Here is a 23590-nt window from a genome sequence, read left to right on the forward strand (position 1 = left end):
AAAACCAAATTTTATTAGTACTATCAGATTATATTAGAAAATACATAAAAGAACGAGATGGGAATAATATTAATCCTTCTATAACGATAAAGAATATAATGTTAAGAATATATTACTTGAATTAAGAAAGATAACTGGAAAGCATTCGAGTGATATTGTGGTTGTTGTGAAATTGGTTTGTATTCAATAACATAGCGTGTTTACTCAAAATTAGCTGTTTTGGAATAGAACCCAGTCCACAATTAGAACGTGACGCCACAGGGCAAACGTGCATTTACAATAAAGTTATCTGAAATGGAGTATCGATTTGTTAACCTTTGCAGCTTGAAAGGACTTTTGTATTACATACAGAGCAGAGGGAATTAAATTCGGTATAGTACCTTAATAGTATTACGAAATTTTTTACTATCACTAAGTAGCCTTCATAATTAAGTGGATTAAAAGGGATTATTGTCAGTAGAATATATAGTGGAGCCATAATATAAGCTTCCTGATACATTTAAAGGATTAGGTAGACATTATATATTTCTTCTTATATAATTAGTAAATTTCACGAAGTATAAGATTAATTCTTGAAAGAGAATCGGAGTTATTACGTTAGTCATTATATCCAATTTGTACTAAGTACATACAAACATGGGTTTACTATGAGCTCTGAAACGGGCGCAGCTTTAAGGAAGATTTTTTTAAATTAACTATTTTATTTTAATGAAAAAAAGGTGGCTTTCTGATACCTCCATCCAAGTCGTATTTTAATATATATGAAACCAATAGAATATATATGAAACACTCACCACTTCTCACAGCCGCACCATTTTTTCCTGAATGAACAGGGCCGTATTAGTCGCGTGAAGACTTGAAGAAATTACTAAGCGATGTACGTGGTCATTGGCTCTCTTGGACTGCTTACAACTGTAGTAAAAATAGTTATGAATCTCGCCTACAACTGCGCCCATCAGTTTGCTCTTGATATCCTGTATTACACTATTTGTACTCAAAGTGCCAAAATATAGGTTATGATTAGGAATGCCTTTTTACGCCCCTGAAGGCTTCACACTCAGAACTGCGATACTTGTGCCAGAAATTCATTGACCAAAGACAGCTTTTCAAAGCCAGATGTTTACTAATTATTATAGTTCATCTAGCCAGGAGGCTTTCAATAGACCTTTGATGATCTTACAACTTGCGATACTGTTTTCGACTTGCGGTAAATTATGGTAAATTGAATATATGTAAATAAAACCCTTGTGAGTGTTTAATGTAAACATTTACTCATCAAAGCACGAAAATAAATAAAGCGCTACTTTTAAAAAAGTTATTAATTTACTCGTATTCAATGTTGAGCTGAAATATGTTAAATTCTTTCAGCAAAATAATTTATTAACATTAAGAATATTTACAGTTCTAAATTAGCAGGAATTTATCTTCAATATATTGGTAGATCTGGTAAAGCAAGTTACAAGAATTCAAATAATTATGGTGATTTATGAAATTTTCATTAAGTTAAGAATTCGGTCATAACAAAACGTTACGTAATTGTTTAGGATCGTAAAATGATGTTAAAACCGATCTCATTTATGTCGATTACAGAACATGATGCTTAAGGTCGCAAAAATATATATATTTCATGATTAAACAACATTAAAGGGTTCCTAATAATAATTAAAACATGTATAGTATAGAAAACAACAAACCTATCAAAAAAAGTTTACTCAAATTTAGTTAAACTAAAATTCTATTGAAATTATTGAGTGTGCGAATAATTCCTAGCGTTTTATCAAAAAAAAAAAAAAAATTATTGTGAGCTGCCAAAATCCACAACATAATTTGAAATTACTCTAACTTGTATAATTGAAGCGTACGTTGAAGAAAAAAGGACTGAAATATTTTGAAAGTCAAAAATAATTGTTAGCACAACAATGGTTGTTCTAAGAATGAACAACAGGTCTAATAATATTTGGAAGCGCCCCAATAACCCACCATATTTTCCGGATGTTTTGAACAATTTATTTATTGGAAACTCAGATTAATTCTTATAAAGCTTATCAACAATGAAAGCCAAAGGCTTAAAAAGACGAGAAATTATCTTATTTGTCCGAACAATGGGGAATTTTATCAGATATATATTGAAAGTATTTTTAATTATAAAGTTCTATTAATTAAAACAAAAAGGCCTTAAACAATTCTGCAACTTACGTAAGAGAATTATTTAAAAGTAGGATTTTAAAATGTAGGATATATAAAGAACTTCTTAAACAATAAATATTGTTATTAAACAATAACTAAAAATAAGTAGTATTGGTCTTGACAGGAGTAAAAATAGGATATTAAATTATCTATAGTGTAAATTAATTTTAAATTCAATCTTAAATTGTAGCCGGCTTGGTGGCGCAGTGATAGAGGCGATGGGTCGGTCCTCCTACTGTTGCGATAGCCGCGGGTTCTAATCCTGCTGGGGCATGGTCGTAAATTTATGTTTGTGATTGTTTAAAATTTCTGAATGTTCTAGGCAAGACTGTAAAATCCGACAAAGCAAATGATCCCAGTCACGCCAGTAACCAGGCTGGGTAAGACCGGATGTCTTCTGGGATGATATCTAAAGTTGGTCACTCTCTAGTCGATAGGCTATGCCGAGGACCGTGGTTCGGTGTCCACGTAAAACTTTAGGCACAGTCCAGATAAATCCATAGTTGGTAAAAGGAGACTTTAAAATATATAAAAAAAATCTTACATTGTATTAGTTAAATTATCTATTGGGAACAATAATGCGTTAGTGCTTTTATTTCAATAAATTCAAGAAAGTTACCAAATGAAATGTTTGCGTAGTAAATACGTAAACAAAATCTTACATAAATTTTGTAGGTGGATATTATATAATTTATAATATATGTATATCAAGAAAATAAATATAGTCATTGTTTGCAACCTGAATCGGTAATAATAAAATACATTATTTCATGAATACATCGTTATTTATATACATACGTTTTTTAATTACTGTATTATTATTAATTTTTATTTTGTTATCCTATTATTTGATCTTTATAATTATATTTTTAGAATTTTTTTCATGTTGCTTATACGTAATATACGAAATTTTGTTAAAAAGAGTCTCTATTAAAAGCAATAAAACTGTAGTTAGATCCCTATGGTATATTGCATATATATTGTTAATTGTATAGTTAAATTACTAATAAATTATTCCTAAATAGGGGTAGTGTTTCAAGAAACTATTGAAAAGCGTTGTAAACTAAAATATATTTCGTTATTTCAGCATAAAGTGGGTTCATCTGTCTCTTATCTCTCTCATCCTTCCCATAGTTGATCATTTCATACATTCATACCATTATTATTATTTTTTTATTTTACTTAACAATACAAGATGTTTCTGATCTGAAATCAACATTTTTAATATGGTGGAATGGAGTGGAATTTAAAAACGTGTGTTACCTTCTCACACACCCAATCTAATTTAATTAATAAAATAATTGGTTCGTTATAAAACATGTTAAACCACTCAAACAGGAATTCCGTCACAAACCCAAATATAATGCTTACACCACGACGGCATATCAACACGGAACCAAAATAGATAATCACCTCATATTCCTCCGACAAGATCAGACCAGTTCACTGAGAATAACAAGATTCGCGCGTTTCTGTTTCGAAGCAGTTCGATCGTGTCGTTCTGCCGTCCGATGGAAACCCGTACCGGCGACTGATCGCTCACCGAACCTCCGGGGGCGTCCACTTCTTTTACGCGGAAGGAGACCGCCGCCAAGGACCATCGATACGCGACGGCATACCGAAGATACCGATGGAAAACGACGAGGAAACCAGTCGGACGGTTGGTTGTTGGTGAGAGGGTGGCGTTCGCGGTTCTTCGCGGACGGACGTGCGTTGGCGGAAATGGTGAAGTCGATGACACCTGAGTCGGTCCAGCTGATGCTGTTATCTCGAAGCTATGCGTTGTTTACGATCGGTATTCGGTCGATTCGCTTTCACTAAGCGGACGCATGATATCGCGTAAGATTCGAACTATGTATCGTGTTATTGTTAAAAAAGAAAACGCATCTGTTGATAATTATACCGAGAACTTTAGAGATTGCAAAGTGAAATTATTAAAAATGTATAATTTTTTATTATTATTGAATAAATTATAATGGCTTATAAACGAATTTTAAAGGATTTACGACGGATGGGTATTATCGGATCCAGTACAATTACAACCAACTTTATGATGAAGCTTCACTGAGAACCTTCACTTATCAGTATGTCATTTCGTCGAAGTGTAAACAAAAGTGCTTTGTAGTGAATAAAGAAAGAAAAAGACGGCTGAATGTCACCGAATGCTGAGTGAAGCTTATAGAAACCATTGTTAATCGATTTCAACATGTGAATAGTAAATTCGTTTTAAAAGTGGCGATTCTGATACCGAAGAAGAAGAGTATTCTGGATTACTAAAAAATTTGAAAACGATTCGAAGACATTACTCGATGACACCATCAATGGGCATCGCTATCGTCTACAAGTGCTTTAGCCGAAAACTGCGGACTATAACTGGGGACACAACGATATTATCCTTGATCATGCCAACGCTCGACAACATGCCGCATTCTCTAAACCTTGCTCCATCTGAATACTACTTGAACTGACGTATGAGTCGTTACCTATTTGAGGAAAGCTTAATTTTTTACGATGATACCAAAACACGGGTCGAAAATTCGACACCCCTACAAGATACATCGTTCTTACGTAAATATCTTGAAAGATAGGAAAAGGTAACGACGATTGATGGACAATGCGTCTAATAAAATAGATTGTACTAATTTTTCATAATAAAGCCTCAAATAGAAATACCCTTAATATTAATTTATAGGCCCATAGAGTAGGCCATTCTGTTGGTTTACTTATGATGAATACTGGAGTATTCATTAAGAAAACGGAAATAATACGAATAAACTAGATGTATATATTAATCAAAATATTATTCATAATTTTTCATAATTTTGGCGTATCATGGCGATACCGCGTCAAAAAAATTATGTTAGTTTGCTGGTGATCAAATCACCAAGTGGCAATCAGAAAAGGCCTTGCCTGGTGAGTATGCTGGGTTCAGAGAAACTTCCCACTAAAACTGCTACAATGTATTTCATAACTCTTGCAAGCTGTAGCCTAGCGTTGTCATGAAAGAGGATAATTTTGCGACTGTTACTCCCTATTGCTCATCCATTTTTCAAGAATACGTCATTCGGTTTCTTCAAAAAACGTGGTTTAATTATGCAGTACTAGTTTCATTCAGTTTCAACAGATCATAATACAATACACCTTACTGGTCCCACCATATTCACAGCAACACGTTATGGTCATGAATATTTCACTTCATGGCTATATACTGGACTAACCCATGACTGTATTGTACTCGGGATGATGGTCGTTATAGATCATGTTTTCAGTACCAATCGTAGTACATAATAGAACCGTTTTCATAAGGAAATTAATGGAGCCACAATATTCCAAGAGATAAAAATGTAATTCCATAGTAGCCATTTTAGCTATTTGTGAACCTTTCCCAGCGCGCATATAAAAGTCTAGAACCAGCCGATTCGTCGATTGCTAAGCTGTCTTAACTACTTGGGAAATGGGGATGGGTTTTCGCCTGCCAATACTATCTATATCAGAATATCAATATCAGAATCTTCCAATACTCTGCTTCCGAACTTTTTTCATCCTCTAGACCTTCCTTATCACTGACATCAAAATCATCAGTTTTAAATCGTAACCTAAGTTGAAAACTGGGATATGGTGAAGCAATATTACCATAAGTTTCTAAATGTGTTCAATGGACTTCTGCATTAGATTTATTCGAATCAAACACCAAAGGAAAACTGTTATTTTATCTAGAGAAGCATTAAAACCACGAAATCAGTAAAGAGTTAGGTTAGGATGTGGACAGTTTACACTGATACTTCATATTTTGATATTTTAATTTACAAAATGTTTGACCTATTTTGATAGAAAGTGATATATTTTATATATACATTATATTTTTCAAAAGGTTCTAATAAAAATCGCAATTAACTCTTGACTAGAACAAAACTTTTTTGGATCCCAAAAATGGACACTTATATTTTCTTCCTATTTTCAAACTCAAACTTGTTTCGTAGTCTGTATATCATTTCTAAGATGCTCAGAATATTACTGACAAAGTAAAATTTAAAATAAATAATAGTTAATATTTAAAAGTTAAAAGTTGAAAAAAATAAAGTTAAATTTTAAATTGTTTTGTTGTTGTCTTGCACTGTTAGTGAACTTTTCTATATGATTCTTGATGCTTATTCTTATTGGATGTTTCAATGATTAATATAAATCATATTCAAGGTTTATATATCCACTTTAAAAATAATCAACTTATCTAGCCACATAGCCTTTAAGATTTTTTTCCGAACAACTTAATCGAATATCTATATTAAATGTTTAACCATTGCAATCTACATATCTAGATTTATTATTCGACACTGTGGAGAGAACATACATACTTTGGATATAACATAAGTGTATATTTCTGTTGCTTTGTCTGAGATAAGCTCTGAATAGGATGTGAATTAAAATATGTCAATTTATTATATAACAATATATTTATATAAAACTATTCTAAAACAAAGTATCTAGCAATTTTATCAGGGCACCCAAATAATGAGTACTGATCTTGAGAGAAATTGACATAGAGAATTACAGCATAAACAACTTATATAAACATGGATAACGACTCCATTATTTTAATGCCAAGGCCATCAGGATTAGAAAAAAATATGTATCATATGTAGTAGTATTAAAAAATAGATTTAAAAAATTATTATGTTGTAAAATTAAATAATGCCATTTCAAAAAGAGCGTTAATATAATATGTTAGTTATAACCTTTTAGATATGTAAACAATTAAATAACATAATTTACATTATACGATTTTAATAACAAATATATGGTTAATATCATTATAAGTCTTATCTTTTATTTTCTCCTTTTTTAAATAGATTGAGGCTATCAAGCGCCTTTTTTACTTTAATATAATAACGTTGATAAATACAATTATACAAATTAGTTTATTCTACTGAGAATTATAACACGAATTAACTATTTGCTTGAGATTTAATCTGTTTTGTAATTAAGTGAAAGTAATAGAAGTCACATTCCAAAGATTATTATTATGATCGATGTCTAAACATAGTAAACTATAGGGTATCTGCTTGTTGGCTTAATTAGATATATTTTACTCAATAAATATACAGAACTTTCGATGTTAATCAGCCTTTTATAATTCATTAAATCAAACCAATGTACACATTAAGATTTTATTCCTAAGTTGTTACATTTTCTATATTTACTGTGATGAAGGGGTACATTTGTTTGGCAACTTTTGATAAATTTATATATTATTTCTTATAAATTACGGAGAAATTCTGAAATTCTGATGGCTTTAAAAGTTGTTTGAAATAAACAAATAAACTTGAAAAATAAAGAACGTGTTTGTATTTCGTACAAACTTTTTCGCCACTCTAATGAATTATTGTTGATAAATAAACTATTAACTAGGAAATAAAACTGTAGGTGGAGGCTGGTCTATAAAGAGTGCTAAGAAATGAAATAAATAATTCGTTTCCATAGTTTCAACTACTTCTAATTTCAATTCCCAGACATTAAATGTTCTGTTTTTATTCTATATTATATCCATATTTATCATCCTTTACCACAATATTCGATCTAATTAAGGCTTCCTGTAGGTGGCCAGGTGGACACATCAAAGAGTAATCCTTCTGTCATTGTTGCAGTTCGTTTTGCCTCCTTTTTTGCATTGGTTTTATGCAACGATCACTGGCGTTGTCCTTCTTTCCATGTTTTATTGTAAATATTTTACGTTATCTCCAATGCCCAATTTTGCTCTTTTGGTTAAATGTCTCTCACCATAATCCCAACAAATTTTATCCATTATTTCTTTTTTGCCTCTTAAGCCGTTCGTTTTGAATGTTTGAATATTTCATAGTTTTCGGGTATCTTTTTGTTCAGGTAGTATTGGGTCTAAATAAATCGATTGAAATCATTGCAGTTTAACGATTCTTTACAAATTTAACGATTATTTATGACATCAACACATTAAGTTGAGCCACAAGTATAAGGTTTGTTTGTATTGTAGATTTAGCTTAAGCGCAAGGGAGTTATTAAGGAATATATACTGGAGATAGTGAAATAAATATTATTGAAGAAATCATGTTAAGTCCTGAACTATTTCAAATTGTCACTTGGTAAATATAATTAAAATATTTAATCACAGTTTATGTAATTAACTTTTTTAGAAATAAGCCTTCCTCTCCAATACTGCATATTTAATTCAATTGAGTTGAATACCCAATGGTATTGAAAAGAAATATTATAATAGAGATTCAGGTCTAGAAGGATATTCAAACCAGAACTGTCTGGATTTATGGAGAGAAGCATTGTCGACAATAGCACCTTTGGTTTGGATGTGCCCGATCAGATACATTAAAGGTGAAATTGACAAATGGTGGAATCGTGAGCAAGTTTTTCATAGATTCATAGAAAATTTGGATTTAACTAACTAACTTAGAGAACGTCAGCAGTTTGAAATAGACAGTGATTGAATAAAACTACATGAGTGCTAGTTCAATGCTGGCAATTACCAAGATAGGATGATGTAAGAGGAAACAACTAAAGGTGAGTATATAATTAATATAATTTGACTGTCGAAAATCGTATTATAGAGTCTGAAACCTTTACGTGCATGTGTGTTATTCTTCTGAATATACATGAACGTTTTGCAGATATGGCAAATGCATTAAGGAAAATGCGGTGATTAAATGTAGTTTTATCAAGAAAGATGTATACAGGTAAGGTAGTAACAGAACAAACTAAGAAGAAATATCAAAATGAATTTACAAGGGAACGTTGCATGGAAGGAACGTGAGGTAAGGTAAGGTAAACATGCTCTCTAATGAAAGTAAAATGCATTACTCAAATATACAATTGAAAGTAAGTGGATTAGGCCTTCGAGGTATACCACTACATAAAAGAACGCACCTAGAACTCCACCTATACTAATGTGGGAAAAGGTTCAATGTAAATATAATAAAACTCTCATCTATAAATTATTGTGTCTGTATAATTGTAGTTTTAATTTCTTCTATAGTACAGGTATAAGATGTACTATAATATGTAAAACAAATCATATTCATTAACATTTTTTTAAATTATTTTATTTGGATTACAATTTTCTTATATGTCAAAATGTAATAAATTTAGAGTTGATACATTTCAGCAACATTGCGTCATCAATTCAGGACACGTAGGCTCATTGCTGTTTTTAATGTACTATAGTTTTGTAAAATAATTTACAACTAACGAAAGATAACTTGGATTAATCTGTTATTGGCATTAATCATTTCACTTACAAGTAGAAACAAAAATATTTCGTATGTATATTACACAAGTTAGACAACTTGAGTTTTCGAACTAACTTAGTGAACGTCAGCAGTTTGGGAAGTTATTCGTCTAGCGAGGTAACAATGCTGCTGGTTGCATGACGTAAAATTAGCAAATATATAATATATTTCCTTAAATTAGTTAGTGGCGAGGTAACATATATCTAAAACCAAACATAATCCCATATTACAATGAATCCGGCACGTATTTGTCTAGAAATATAACCGGTAACAAATATTAAACTGTTTGTACAGAGCAAAGGATCTCACCCTTCAGAAATTGTTTACAAGGAAATTAATAGAAACTGTTCCATAGTTGAGACTAATTGGGCTCATATTCACATAGTGAAATGTTCTTAGAATTACCTCGAACTTCCGCTATAAAACTGTTCCATGGAGCTTATAAATCAGGCTTTATGACTATTAGCGTTTGGTGTAATATCAACCCTTAAAAGCTTTGTATGTAAATAAAGTTTAACTTTATACGTTAAGCATTTATGAATCTAAAATGTTCGGATAATATTTCATCAACAGATGATAGAACACTTAACTCGTAACAGCGCCTATTTAAATCCACATTTTATAGTAAGTACCCGAGAGGCCGTGTTTTGATCAGGACAAGGTTTGAAAATATTTTCATGTATTTACAATTAAATTTAGTTGTTTATTTTAATAGTTCTTTCTAGTTTAGTTTTTAGTTTTAAATCTAAAAATTACATGTTATCAACAGTCAGGGAAGAAAATAAAGAGCTTGCGAAAAGCCTGAACTTTTATTTCTTCCTTTATTGATAAATCACGAGTTGTTGCTCACGAGAGCAACATTTTACGTATTTATTAAGTATTTTACATACTCTTTCTCTATCCGAAGCAAAGATATTTATACTGACAGCTCCAAATTCAGTAAAGGACTTGCTTGTGTCTGCGCTTCTAATAAGCACTCCTCTCTTTTCAAGCTCGTTGTATAGGGAATGATAGTCACTACCGACTGAACTACGGTTTTATGTCTGACCGACAGTTAGTATTTTCCTTCAATTCCAAGAGCGACTATCATGAAGAAATGGATCATAAGATATTTTTGCCCTAGTCTGAAAGTCAGCTTTTAACGAACTTAGAGAACAATGCCCAAAACCATGTCTTACTGGTGGCAGGTCCCAATAAGTAGATACAGTATACATGATATAGTGAAAGCAGTAGAATAAGATTTAGTTAAGATTATCGTTCCTTAAACTCCTATTGATTATCTTTTGTCTTGGTACCCTCAGCTTGTTTAACCCGTTATTTCATTCTGAACGTATAAATTTCGTCTTTCCTTGCTCTTTAATCATTTAATTTATTATATATTTTTTACTTATGGATGTTTATGTGAGTCCCCGTCCTTTGTGTATAAGGTCCTGTGTTCAAAACAAAATCACGATGTTATAGTGGCTACGTGGTTATAAAGGTCACCCCACTAGAAAAATGAAGGGACAAAAACTTGAATTCGTATAGCTAAGCAACGTATGAAAACTGTTCCAGCCTTAAACAAACTATGCAATGCACCAGTAGAAGCATAGGACATCCAATAAATACACTAGATTAGTGGGAAACAATGGTGAACTACGATTTAGATGTTTCTTATCACGGTTCCCTGGAAAATGTAAAGCACCACAACCAACTCATGAAATATTGAACAACACTAAGCTTTAATAAAGCATGTCTGTGCTTTCCTAAAGTACTATACTCTTCAGAAATTCTGCAGTATCATGACGTCGTTGTCGCATATCTTATAGTCAGTGCTCGTTATTCACTACGAGTCGTCATACACTCTGCAAATTTTGCGGTTTCCTTTTACTACTTTCAGTAACTTCTTGCAACCAATTACGTTATCACAAAACTTATTAATGAATTTTGAAATTCTGAATTTATAATTTATTAACTCGACATATTGTCATCAAAATTTTTTAGAAAATTGAATCTGCGGATTAGTTATAACTCCTTGACCGCAAGGAGTTATTATAGTTATAAAATATGTGAGATCTAGCAAGGAAAACTTTTATTTCGCTTAAAAATCATCTAATTTTACCTGGGTACCAGGATACTTGAAATTTGACATGGTTAAAGCTTATATCGAGAAAGAATTTTTAAGCCTAAAGAGTTATGGTTCTGGAGACATAGTATATCATTGTACTAGAGGTAAAGGTTATTAAGATTTTTCTGTATATTTTAGTGATATTAAATTTTTACCCATTTCAGTTTTTTTTTTAATAAATGCATTTACTAACAAAGCACTGACCATAAATTGCAAGTAAAATTTCATTAAATCAAGAGCTAAAATAACTATTGCAAAGAATATTAACAATTATGAAATAGCTCCATCAAATCTTAATTCCTCATCTGTTGGCGAGTTGTTAGTTTCTACGTTAGATATAAGACAAAGTTAAAATCAATGCCATAGAAAACAAATTAAGGTGACCTATATGCAAGGGTGAGACCGAAGAGTGGAATAAATAAGCAATAATTTAGATAAAGAATTTACTCCTTTAATCAGCCTTGGGTATTTATTGTTTATGCAATATCTATGCATATGTACTATATGACATTTTATTGTTTGAACTTTGTAGCAATTACTTTACCTTTACTCTATAGACCATGAAAAATCAATAGCCTTTATTTATCATTCCATATTTATGTTTATAACATAAAAGAAAAATCATTTATTCTTTTACCTGATGCTCTGAAGTTGTTACTGTCCTGAAAATAATCTTATTTATGATAATTTTTTATTATGTTCAGTGATGTAGTAATTCAAACTTATCAATACTTACTTATGAATTATTGAAACTTTATGGATATTAGATTTAATTAAAAACCATTTAAAAAAGGTTAGTTCTTGAGGTAGTTATTTTAATAGGTTTTAATATACATTCATTTAATTTTTTTTAAATATTATTTTCAAATACATTTCTGATCTTCTATTGAAAATATTGTGAAAACAAGTTTTAATAACATATCATTTTCAAATAATTCCCTTTACTATGTTATGAGAGAAAATTTCAAAAGTTGTCGAATTTTAACCACAGGACGATCACCAGTTAAAACAAAAATTAAAATAGTTAAATAGTTAAGCTATGTGTGACAATTTCACCACATTTTAAACATATTTGTAGTACATCCATCAGACGCTATTTAATTTTGGTCTGACACCTTATATCTTGTTCCAAAAAAGAATATGAAGGTAAAATTATTAGATATGGACTAACTGCATATGAATCTAAATAAAAGGCTAAAAATGATATAAACTCGATATTTACAAAATATCAATAGGAATTTTTGTCGAGAGCGAGAAAAGAGCTTTATTCGCCAGATGTAGCTGCCTAATAATATCTGTCTTTTCTTTTATCGAAAAACTAAATTTGATAAAGAACTTAAATCTGTATTATTATATTTTGAAGAAAATTTTGCATATTTTTATACCAGTTGGGTTTTTCGCATTAAGAAAACTACAAGTAAAATATATAATTTCACGTAATACCTTGAATAAAAAGCACCCGACGTGTAGGACACCAACGTCCAGTACGAGACAATTAAATAAAACTCAACCATGACAGTATATATAAAGGGAAAAAAATGAATATCAGTAATGGCTTTGAAACAAGTGAAAAACTAAAATAAAGCAACAACGCGGAGCATCGGGTTTCGTTTCAGCTTCCCCCTGCCAACCCAACAACGCTCGCTTGGCCGGCTATGATAAGCGAAATAAAGTCAGCTTTGTTACCACAGTTTACATTTTGAAAACTGCCACAGTTCGGGATGGGGCCGCGCATTGTTCTACTTTCGTTAATGAGACTGTTATCCATGGAGTTACGTAACTAGTGATACGTACATAAATATGTAAATAATGCACACTTTGTTTCGTTAAAGATACTCGTGTAAAGGGGCAAATAAATTTAATAATTTCACGGTAATTAATATTTTCAAGTAACATTATACGAATCCTAGTCAATAAATAACTACAAGGGAAAAATTCAGTATAAAAAAAACATGGCGGGAGTTAGTACGCTAAATTATGATAAAGCTCTAGAGACCTTTCATGAATATGTACCGGAAAAGTACTAACGGGATGATAACAGGTCAATCGAAAACCCCCCGGCCTACCACAGTAAAACACATTTTGTTGGCAAAATTACTTCTTTTTATTCAGCTTCAAAATAGGTCTCAGTTTCGGCGATCACCTCTTTATTCGACGAAAATTCCTTCCCAGCTAGCATTCTTTTGGAATCTGAGAACAGGAAATTGTCGCTGGGGGTGAGATCTGGAGAATCCTGTGGATGAGGAAGCAGTATGAAGCCCAATTCATGGATGTTTGCTGTCGTTTTCACTGACTTGTGACACGGTGTATTATATTGGGCAAGCAGCACTTTCTTTTTCTTCATATGCGACCGCTCTTCGGCGATTTCGTTCTTCAAACGGTCCAATAACGCTATGTAATAGTCGCTGTTGATAGTCCTTCCTTTTTCTCGGTATTCAATAAAAATTATTCCATACGCATCCCAAAATAGAGACGCCATAAACTTGCCAGTCGACTGTTGCGTTTTCCCATACTTTGAAGCAGGTTCATTGTGTTCAGTCCACTATGATGACTATCGATTGGACTTCGGAGTGAAGTGATGAAGCTTCATCCATTGTCACATATCGAAGTAAAAACTCGGGTTTATTACGCTTGAGCATCTTCAAACACTGCTCCAAATCATCAACTCGTCATTGTTTTTGATCAAATGTGAGCTCACGCGGCACCCACTTTACACAGAGCTTTCTCATACCTAAATATGCGTGAACGATATGATGTACATATTCAGTTAATATCTTTAGAGTGTCTGCTATTTCATTAAAGTTCAATTTACGGTAATTCAAAATCATATTGTGGATTTTTTAAATGTTTTCGACGGGGCGTCCACTGCTTTCACCATCTTCGATGCTCATTTCACCACGTCTAAACTTAGCATAGCAATCCTTGATCGTTGATTTTCCTAGAGCAGTGTCCGGAAACTCGGCATCAAGTCAAGTTTTTGCTTAAACTGTATTTTTCCCTTCAAAAAGCAATATTTTATCAATACGCGAAATTCCTTTTCACCTATTTTTTTCTCAATAACAAAAGCTACTTCACTCAATATGCAATAACTAACAAACCAGTGATCCGACAGCTGGCAAATTTATACACGCATCTTTTGAGGGCTAACTAAAAAAAATTCATTTAATTCTAGTAGCGCTATATATGTGTCAAGCCGGGGACTTTTCAATTGACCTGTTAATATGGCGTTTTTTTGTGAATTTTTATCAACAGAATCTAAATCAGTATAATTCAAATAAATTATGGATGAATAACATGGATGAAGCATAAACAACATAATATGGCTAATATAAATATAAATAGGCTAGATGACTGTAAAAAGACGTTTATTTTAAAATTAAAAGTGCTATTACTAAGACTTTACCGAAAATAAAAATACACATTTAATTTTTTTTAATTTGTCATTTTAAGTTAAACTCTTATCAGAAGCGGTACCAAACATTGACGTCACTTACCGTTTCTTAACCATCATTTCCTCAATCCAACATTTGAATTAATTAGCGCGCTTCAATTTTATTTAGATTATTTATCTTGAATTTCACAATTAATTTTTTTTGTGAAACCAACGGCCAGAAAAGATAAAAGAAAAAACTGAACTGGGATTTATCAAGGAAAATAACCTAAATTTGCTCAAAATCGATTCGTTGATAATAGCTGTACTCTTAACTGCTGCGGCCGTAACTGAAATAATAAACTTTAAAAATTCTAGAACTTTTGTAGAACTTAAGTGAGTGAGTAATCCAGACACACTAATCATGAAATGAGGTAGTATATTGAAGGATATGATATAACAATACTATCAATATAACACTTATAATAACGCTAAGAAAATGCAAGTAGTAAATCTAAAGAGACGTCAATAATAACACAATCACCACTTGGGAACTGCAGGAATAGTATTACTGAAATTAGGTACTCTATATTTGTTAAGACAAATCTACTGAAAAATATTGTGATGATATTTTAAGACACAGGTGCAAATGTATTTGACAGGGCTAACAAAATATTGATTTTACACAGTTGTACAGAATTATTGGGGACTCATATACACAATAAACAAAACAAATGAGGCCTAACCTCAAATGTTGTCAATAGTTATTTTAGTTACCTCGATATTACGTTAGTTATACTTTAGACATAACTAGAGGTACTTAAGTATTAAATAACTTATATTAGAATTATATTATTGTCGTGAATCAATTACTGATGCTCAAATTATATTGGCCAGGTTCCCGCCAGGCAATATTTTCCTGCCTTGAAATGAAAATACCCAAATTGCAATCACCAGCCAGTGATAGATTGATGAAAATTCTTGGCTATGACACTGGATACGTGTCAAGCTCAAGTGGAAAACATATTTAGCAGACACGAGCAAAATTTTATATGAGGCACAAACATATGTTAATTTGTTTGCTCGAATAACAATCCGAATTATTATTCCACAACAAATTGTTAATATATAAACAAATTTTGTAGCTGTTGTGGACCTGCGGTGGGGTTCATAATTCCTCGGCAGCTTTTTTAACCAACGCCACTGACATTTAGAAAGACCGAAGGCTGCCAAAATATGCGAAAAAATATGAAGTGAAATTGTGTGAACATAAAATCGTTGAAATACGTTGTAGTTGTACTCAAACGCAAAAACGACGTTGTCGAAGAGATTAAAACCCTTTTAATTTTACTATACTACTTTTAAACTTGGGTCTGAAATCTTAGATCTGGACGGAATATTATTAAATGTTCGTTAATCGTTGAAATGCTTTTGCAAGTCTATTGATTGACTGGTTGTATATGGAAAGTATTGTAAAAAGACCAACCAATGCCATTTAAGAAATGGCCACAGCTTATATATACCATAAATTAAATGACTGTATTTTTTTAGATATAATTTCACATGCTTCAACTGCTCCCTCCAACGATCTGCAACTGGATCTTCCAATTTATGGATCGCATAATTAGGGAAGGCTTGTACCTTGCAATATTTACCAACGATTTTTCAGTTTATTATATGGGTCAGAAATTAAAAGAAAAAACTAAATCTAATAAGTAATCTGGATTACTCGTTGAACAAATCTATTTTTATAATATTTAGTGATATATTTGTCTGTCACTTTAGCAGTCTGGAGGTAATCCAAGAAAAAATATTTTTGAATCCTAAAATTTTTAAAGTTCTTGCCACATAAAACACTTCACATTTCATAATTCGGACAGTCGATATGATGGGAAGATAATGGGGCTGTTATTTTTAAATGTATTCAACTAACCGGAATCTAATTAATTTTCAAGATTTTGACATTCAATACATTCAAGACATTGAGTTAGCAATCGTTCCACAGTCACTCGAGACATTCTTTGGGTGTAGTTAAGTGTCCTTCGGTCAAAATATCGCAGGTAAATCTGCAAGGCCATTAAACGTGGATTGAGGGTGCTCAAAGACCACTACCCATAAACTATTCCAATTAGATAAGGTGCGACATCCCTAGTCCTTGAATTTATGCATAAGTACATCAAAGCTCAGAGCGTAATCCCACCAAGGGCGGACTAAAGTTTTTTGGAACTAACATAATCTACAAGAATTTGTACAGAGACTTGTTGTTCAGTTTGTATGCCCTAATATCCCAATAGTTTCAAATCCTCAGTATCCTTTCATGCTCGCTGTTTAAATGTCGCTACTTATTTTCTTATTTTCTACTAACAACCTTTTTTTAACAACTAAACGTTGTATGTAAAGCGTAGCAGTATATACGTTAGAGATAAAGAAAGATATTTTCTGCAAATACCGATATACCTTTTAAGTTAGTTATGATAGATATTTACTATTTTGTTTTTATAAATATTATTGATATTTTAGTTGACTTTAATAAACATAACCATTTCTTATATTAATAATTTGTGAAGCAAATAATATTTCAAATATTAGCAATTAAAATTAAAAATTGAAACCAAGGGAACAAAATTTAAAATTTTAAACATTAAAAATGTCAGTAATTAAACTGGAAAAATTGAATTCAGGTGGAAAAAAATCAACTGAAATGAAAATTAATTAGGCGTTAAAGATGAACCTCTGAAACAGGCGTATTTTTAATTATTTGCAAATTCTGTTCAGATTTATATTTACTTTTTAAAAGTTCATTATAAATTCATCAATTTAGAGAATACAATTCAGTGAGTAGAGTAGAACAAATTTATGCATAACACATCTGAAGGAACATATAATAAATATTTATAATAGTAAGATTTTGTAAAATTATTCAATACTTTAAAAATATGTTGCTTAAAATAATTAGAAAACCATTCAGTTGACGTTAGGAAATATCGAATTAAATCGACTATCGAACCTTTAATTCGTTACTATATTTAATAACGACTACATCATTCGAATGTTTCATTCGTTAGTAGTTTTATATTGGATAGTTTTTGGCCTTCACGCTTTGTTATTCTAATTGTGACCTTGTAAATAATGTGAGAAATTTAAGCTTATACAGGCATATATGTAATAGATTTTCTTGTTTCTTTTTATAATTGTAAATAATAGTTTACCTTAGTAGTAGTAGCGTTTAGGAACTCGAAGTAATTCACGAATGTTGTTGCATTAGGTAATAGGTAATATTAAAATATTATATAATTTATAATTAGGAAAATACTTGACATTTTTGGTTTTCTAACTCTTTCGATAATTATTTAAGTTTTTTATTTGATAAAACTTCCTATTTGGAAGTTATAATGAATAATAATTTTAAAATGTCTCTAATTAATAGTAAATAAAACTAATTTCAAAAAACTAAATTTAAACAAACAACAATTAGCAATTAACGATTAACGTACCGTCTCATTGAAATAATCTAAAATTATTAATTTTCAAAAATGTAATCTAATATCTCTTGCTAATTCTTTATTATAGCTTTTCCAGGAAGAAATCTGTAGTTTCTGTTTGAGAAACAAAATTAAGATATGTTTAACTGCTTCTACTAATAATTCTACTTAAATATATAAATCCGTAGTTATTATTCCAAATGCCTGTCAGGCCGTCCTATGTCTGGACTATACTATGGATGCACTAAAACTTCCACAGCAAGATCTTACCAATTTAGATTAGGACATCATATTCATCATTCAAGTCCAACACTTTCCTTTCAAATAGCTAGCATAATATATATTATAACATAATCCTTATAACATCCCGAAGCAGCAAAGCGGCGGTATTGTCCTATTTCCTGCGAATTCCACTGCATATACAGCACTATTTACTGTTTATATTACTGAACGAAAGAAAGCGAACTTTAGTCGTACATAGTACAAATACTTTTAGAAGCCCCCCAAGCAATCTTCCCTTTTAGTCGTACAGAGTACAAATACTTTTACAAGCCTCCCAAGCAGTCTTCCCTTTATCACAATAATACCAGAAAATATAGTATAATTTTTAATTAATTATTTTCACTTTTAAATGCGATTTTTTTAAAATTTAATAAGAAGTAGACGAACATTCAACAAAATATTTTAATTGCCATTCTCTTGGAATTATACAAGGTACAATAAACTATCGAAATAAAATCATCTTCCTGAGACCAGGGTATTATGCATTCACATAATCAATAAATTAATCAGGCAGCCTTAGTTTCCCGAAACTTTGCCAAGAAGTCATCAGATTCCCACTACGTACTAAATTAACAAAGTCATTTTTTATTTTCTTTAATGTTAATTGTACATGTAAAATAACTTAAACCGCATTTTATTAAGAAAAAATTCCCCTTCTCCATTTTTGAAATAAAATTCGATATATAGAGATATTCAACAGAAATTCTATATATATTTCAAACGAAAACGTCACTTTCCAAACCTTTTACATCGATATTATTTTACCAAACAGCATAAAAATATTTTCTGCGAATTTATTACAATTTAGGGCGAAAAAAATCGAACGCTCCAACTTTTAACTGCAAAATTATTAAAACAGTTCCGTTTTGATTTCAAAAATAAACAGATCTCTTTTTATTTGACCAATAGCAGATATATAAAATTGTTCTGCTATTCTTGCTCATTTCTTTGTTTGAAAGTTTCTGAGCCTAATTCGAATTGTAAATATGCATCAGCAGTTTTATAATTATCTGGTTATTAAATATCAATCAATCGGTGATTTTACAACCTTTGGTTAGCAAATTTTTGGTGAAACAATTGGCAATTTTGTTTGAGGATTAAATAAGCCTTTATTAACAGAAAAAATGGAACAGTCGCGAAAGAACTGGATATCGATTTTTATGACTGTTTGGCATTTGGGTCTATCTACATATTATTATTGTTAATAAAGACACAATTATGCGCCGAATGTTCATAAATTATGCAAGTGCACCTGTATCATTGAGATTGAGAAAGGAAGTCACAAATTTAAAACAAAACCCCAAAAATATCAAAAATTAAGTTATTCCACAACGCTCTATTATACCTTATAAAATAAGCAAAAATCTGTACGAAATTTATATGCTGAATTCTATATTATTCAACATCATCATCAATACGTAGCTGTAAAATGTGAAAGGCATTAAGTCTCACTACAGCTGGCGATTAGCTTCACATTTAGTCTCGTTTTATTTTAATTTTGAGATATTTCTCCTGATATTACAAAATAAAAATTAACGTATGCTTGGAAAGCCTCAAAGTATTAAAGAGCTTACATACAACTTTTGAAATATAGAATAGATAATTCCTTCCAATATAAGTGACTTGAATCTACCAAAAGATCCATCAAAATTAATCCACAGTCGTCGTATATACTATATATAGATATATCAAACGAGTTATTAAATTTATAAACATCTTACCTGGCTCCATTTTTGTTATTGTCGTTTGACGGGCTAACTCTAGAGGGCGCCCTACTCAAAAAATTCTGTCTGACAGTCTCGTCCACACTATAAACCCATCTCTTGTTCGCGTCCGTGATGGGGGCCGCCTGACGGGCATGGGACGTGACACTATTCGACGACTCGATGGCACTGTCTATACTCCGCTGGAACAGAACAGAAAAAAGGCCACCGATTAAATTGGAAGGGTGCTTTTTTAGGGTTGTTTGCTTTTGAAATCGATTTAAAGGATTTCGTATCGTGTTGGAAATGAATAATTTAGTCTTGTCTGGACCTCGACGGTGTTCCTGGCAGTAGTTAAATTCCTGAACGCGCATTACCGTGGGTGATTGGGGAGTTGTTTTATAGACAAAAAAGAAACAGACAGTTGATGTTCATTTCGTTTTATTATCTTCTATATATATTGAGTACTTTCTGTTCTTTTTTGTATTTCTTTTATAGTTCAACTATATTTGGTTCATTCTAAGTTCATAAAAATATATGTATACATTTTTTTATTGCACTTAGTGGTTCAAGAATCTGCCCAGTGAAAAATAAGCATTTTATATAATTATAATATATACATAATATATGTTGAAAATTACTTCGTTAAGTAATGTCCTGTGTGAAATATTATCTTAATTAGTTAGTCATATTCTAAATCTCATTCCAATGTCTATACATGTCCATAATCAGATCGGAAAGTGATCGAACGTTTTAACGAAATAATTAACATGTCACACATTTACCTAATTAGCTAACATATTGTGGTGTACTAATTATATTTTAAAGTTCTTAATATTTTCAATTACACTCGTTATGGTTTCTAGAGGGATATCGCGTTATATCACTTCATTAGAGACGTAGTACGGAACATCGACAATGACACGCAACACTTTTGGAATCATTGTATGATGACTATATTAGACTTGATAGTAGTACCCCAGATTTTTTCAGGTTAGGCGTCGGCCCAGTTTCATACCAAGATCTTATAGATATTTAAGAGGTAATAGATTCATTATACTCAGTTTGGTGAAGTTGACAATTATTGGTTCATTTCGATAGACTTCGTATCATCTGCTTTAATGTTATCAACAACAGTTGATTTTTCATGGAAGTGCATTTGAAGGTTATTTGACACTTGATGTCTATGAGGGAAGAGTTTATTTATCAAAAGTTTTGAGATATATTAAGGAATGCAACCGAACAATATATTTTGGCATTTAAATCCATTACTTATTTATTTTACTTACTTATTAATTTTTGTTATGTATTTAATTTAACCGACAAAAAAAATAATTCGTATATTCTTCAAGAGATTCTAATGGAAATTTGATTATTCTAAATATTCTGTAAATAATTTGCAAAAATTTTAATAGGAATTAGATTGCGAGAGGGATTAGAGTGAGATTCACATCGTGCAGTTTCAGAACCGTTGCGCTTGATCATTAACACTTTCGTGATAAAAAAACTTTGCCGAACCAAGAGCAACGTATTGGTGGAGAAGCACTACCTCCAAGCTTGCTTGTGTATTAATGCAAGTACAACAGAATAATAGAAATAAATTGAATTATAAATTGTACTAAGCATGCCTAATGTAAGATGTAAGAACAAACAGAAGAACAACAACAAATGAACAAACGAATAGATTCTAAAGAGATGGCTTATATATATTCTAAATATCTTCTTTTAAATTGAACCCGAAGGTTCGTTTGTCTTTACAGCCCGAACAAGTAAATTAATACTTTTTGTTTCTAAACCATTCACGTTTCATTACTTCTACTCATATGTATATACTTCCAGAATATTGAACAGATTATAACAAAAACGAAACAACATATTTTTCCATTCTGAGCGAAAATGAAAAAATCGTGTCTCTTGTCATAAAATCGTTCCCTTGTGATTTTTTCTATTCCGCAAATATTTTCGCTTTTAGGCTTAATCGATCTTCGGATGCCTGACCTGAGCAGATTACGTTAGAAATGAAAATGAATGAACAGACCTAATTCCATAGCCTGCGGCCGAAACACGGTCGAAAATATCGCAACGTGTCCTGAATCCACGGAAGTCCTATCCCTTCATACGGTATAGATTTTAATTAATACTTTTCATCATTGTCCGGGTGGGTTTGTCTTTTGATCAAAACAACTACGTAAATTGTTCCTTTTAATTTGACATGTATCGATACAACATGAAATATTATAGGTTCAAAATTTAAAATATAAACGAAACTTCCTTCATTTCATTTTGAGCTTTCATCTGTAATAACTAGCCAATGGCCCGAACAACTTCCAAACAAAAATATGAAAGAATTTAGATACCAACACATCCAAATAATTGATTTAACATCTCCATGTAGATTTAATTGGTAGAATAACGAAAACGGTTTTCCTGTCTTACTTTAATAAAAAATGGGGTATGTTTGTGATTATGAAGAAATAGAAGATTATTTAAAATATTGTTCCCAGAGTTCTATTTTCTGGATTCCTTGTTCTTCTTCTTCTTGGATGTTCCGTCAAGTCATATGCCTTTGCTCGATAATATTAATAATCAGAATTTGAAACGTGGGGTAAATAAAATGTTGAAATACCTCAATTTTTCGCGTTTTTGTAACAATGTTAAAATTCTCAGCACAAAAGAGTAAATTACAAACTATAGCGATCTCCCATAATTGCTCTAGTGGATTTAAACTTTTAAATTATGTGTATTAGTACAATTTTCAAAGCCAAAGTATTTTAAAGATATGTTCCTTATCATTCGCCCCAAATTTACAACATTAAGCTTGTCAAATTAATTCTCTCTCTAGAGTCAGCCTTATTATTACAGAGATTTCTTCTAAAGAATGTTTTTGAAAATTACTGTTGTTTAACTCAAAACACGAAAAGAATAAAATCGAAGAAAAAACATATGCAGGAAACAATTTACATCGATAATATTTCAAGGTTCTGTTGTTAGTGACAGATTTAGGAAATAGTTATTTTTATTTCTTATATTTTAGAGTTGATACAAAACAAAACTTTCTTATTGATTATTTCTGGTTGTTCCAACGAGGGTTCATTTGGACTGGACCTACAGTTTAACGTGGACTTCGAAACACAATTGTCCGATTACCAATTTAGAGACCATCCCAGAAGACATCTTACATGTCACTGGTA

At 31.3% G+C, this 23590-nt stretch overlaps 1 protein-coding gene across 1 annotated transcript in view; it reads right to left on the minus strand.

The window, feature by feature from the left end:
• Window positions 1-20773, minus strand: part of RhoGEF3 (Rho guanine nucleotide exchange factor 3) — a 421983-nt gene extending 401210 nt beyond the window's left edge. Inside the window, exon 1 of the mRNA XM_076419229.1 lies at window positions 20418-20773. Within this exon, the coding sequence (XP_076275344.1) occupies window positions 20418-20773 (356 nt within the window). The remainder of the gene's footprint in view (window positions 1-20417) is intronic.
• Window positions 20774-23590: the final 2817 nt, after the last annotated feature.

This window comes from Rhynchophorus ferrugineus, unplaced genomic scaffold (genome assembly GCF_030347505.1).
Source record: "Rhynchophorus ferrugineus isolate W39M unplaced genomic scaffold, kcgeb_rfMv2 rfM1, whole genome shotgun sequence".
In the NCBI taxonomy this organism is placed as follows: Eukaryota; Metazoa; Arthropoda; class Insecta; order Coleoptera; family Curculionidae; genus Rhynchophorus; species Rhynchophorus ferrugineus.